Raw genomic sequence first — 2,279 nt, 5'->3', positions numbered from 1 at the left:
GCACTTAAAACAGCCGTAGATCATTCCAATTCTTCCCCCAGTCCCCTCTTCCCCATCACTTCCCCGCACCCCACCTCCCTCCTCTCTTTTAAAGTCTTTGAGGAAAGATTTTGACGTATTCGTGTTGTTATCAGATTGATGGGCAGGGTTTGATTGAAACCCCTTTGTCATGTAAATGTCATCTCCTTGATGGATGAGCTCAGAGATGTGACAAACTTCAGGAGCCCCTCGCTCATTGGGCTGGGGGAGGACCACGTGGCCCCCTGCCCCCACCCCAGCCCCGCCGAAGGCTCCGGGGTTCGAGGGCCAGCGATGCATGGAAGGAAGTTTTACAGCTTTGACATACTATCTAAAGGTTGTAGGGCAGGCGGAATCCCCCCCAAAACAGGCTGACCCTCCTCCATCAGTGGCAGATGGACAATACTAGGATGAACTCCTTCTTAGAGTATGCAATTTGTAACCGTGGGACGGGCGCCTACCACCATTTAGAGCAAAGCTCCCCTTCCTTCCCCTCTTGCTCAGGTAGCCCCTCCAGTGACACTTTTCACGGAGACGGGCGCTTCGGAGCGGGGGGCAGCGGGGCTGCAGCAGCCCACCTCCCCCCGCAGAGCCCCGGCTTCTTCCCCGCCGCCTCCGGGCGCTCCGTGCCCTTCGCGACCGCTGCCCCGAGCGCCGGGTACCCAACCCAAAGCTGCAGCCCCGGCTACGGGCACCACCAGCTCTACCTCGGCCAGCAGGACGCGGACGGCGTGTACTTCCAGGCAGCAGGGTACTCCTCCAGCTCCGGACCTCACCTCGGCTCCCTGGCAGAGGGCTACTGCGGGACAGTAGGGCAGTACCAGCAGCAGCACCTTTACGGGCAGGAGCAGCCCGGCTACTTGCCCGGGGTTTACGGCAATCTCTCGCCTTCCCTAAACGAGGACAAAGACCCCGCGTGCCCCTCCGAGCCGTGCCCCAACGCCAGCGCGGCGCGGACCTTCGACTGGATGAAAGTGAAGAGGAACCCCCCCAAGACAGGTGAGTTTGGGGCGCGCATGGCTCGGTGGGGAGGTTCCCATCAGGGATGAGGAGAAGGGTGGGGAAGGGGTGAGGGGCAGCTCTGCAGCCCCGCTATGAAATCTTGCTTTCCCCGGAGTTTCTGCTCGAGGTCATTCTCTGCCAGAGGAAGACGCGTTTTAATTCTTATTTTTAAGCACCGGTTCAGCTCTATAGAAAAACCAGCTAGAGATTTTCCAGGGACACCTGACAGAGGGTCCCTGAGCTCACTTGTCCTCGGGCCCAAAGCAGTTTAAGCCAAGCTCGGAATAGGAAACACTCCCAGTTTCCTGCTTCCTCCAAGGTGGCTTCCATCTCCCTCATTGTTCAACTTCCTTCTCTAAAACCGTCCTTAAATCTCGGACTTCCCTCCTCCCCCGCCACCGCCCTCCCCTTCCACTCCTTCCCTCGCACGTTCAAGTTTCACGGCCCTTTGCAGGGAGCTGGGATGACCGTTTGAGAGAGAAAGGAGCAGCTCTGCAGATCCCGGGGCAGCGTTTCCCTCCGGGTTATGTCCCTGGAAAGCCAGGGGGTGTCTTAGGAGAAGCTGCGAGAGGTGGGGTCCAACACGCAGCAGAAGGTGGGCACAGGGGATGCCCACTCGTTCAGACAACCCTGGAACCCCCAGGCCCATTTAGGGCACTGTTTCTGCCGCTTCTGCCCTGTTGTTTTTTGCTCCTTACAGCCAAGGTGTCGGAGTACGGGCTGCTGGGCCAACCCAACACCATTCGCACCAACTTCACCACCAAACAGCTGACGGAGCTGGAGAAGGAATTTCACTTTAACAAGTACCTCACCCGGGCCCGGAGGGTGGAGATCGCCGCTACTCTGGAGCTCAACGAAACCCAAGTGAAGATTTGGTTCCAGAACAGGCGGATGAAACAGAAGAAAAGAGAAAAGGAAGGTCTTGCCCCGCCTGCTGCCTCCAGGTCCGCCAAGGAAGCGAGTGAAGCCTCGGATCAATCCAACTGCACCTCACCTGAGGCCTCCCCCAGCTCCGTGTCCTCCTGAGCCTCTGTCCCGTTGGGACCGGCCCAGGGCTGCCTTCGTGGGGAGCTGCTCCCCGCTTCTCCCTCCCCGCAGCCCCTCCCGCACGGTCCCGGCCGCACACGCATCCCTCCGAGCCGCCCCTTCGGCTCCAGCCGCCTCCACGCGTGCGATGCTCATCCCCCCCCCCCCCCCTCTTGCCTCCCTCTCTTAATTTATAGACCCTCCGTAAAACGTTGGACTCCAAAGGAGCGGCC

General features: G+C 59.7%; 1 protein-coding gene across 1 annotated transcript; it reads left to right on the top strand.

The window, feature by feature from the left end:
- Positions 1 to 413: 413 nt before the first annotated feature.
- HOXB1 (homeobox B1) lies at positions 414 to 2,046 on the top strand. The gene is made up of 2 exons (XM_065749956.1): positions 414 to 1,017; positions 1,721 to 2,046. Exons 1-2 carry the CDS (start codon positions 414 to 416, stop codon positions 2,044 to 2,046), a joined length of 930 nt encoding a protein of 309 aa, XP_065606028.1.
- The last annotated feature ends 233 nt before the right edge of the window (positions 2,047 to 2,279 follow it).

This window comes from Cyrtonyx montezumae, unplaced genomic scaffold (assembly GCF_038088225.1).
Source record: "Cyrtonyx montezumae isolate F1298 unplaced genomic scaffold, pur_monq_1.0 scaffold_61, whole genome shotgun sequence".
NCBI lineage: Eukaryota > Metazoa > Chordata > Aves > Galliformes > Odontophoridae > Cyrtonyx > Cyrtonyx montezumae.
Note: the sequence above shows the minus strand (reverse complement) of the source record. Positions and strands in the feature narration are given on the sequence as shown.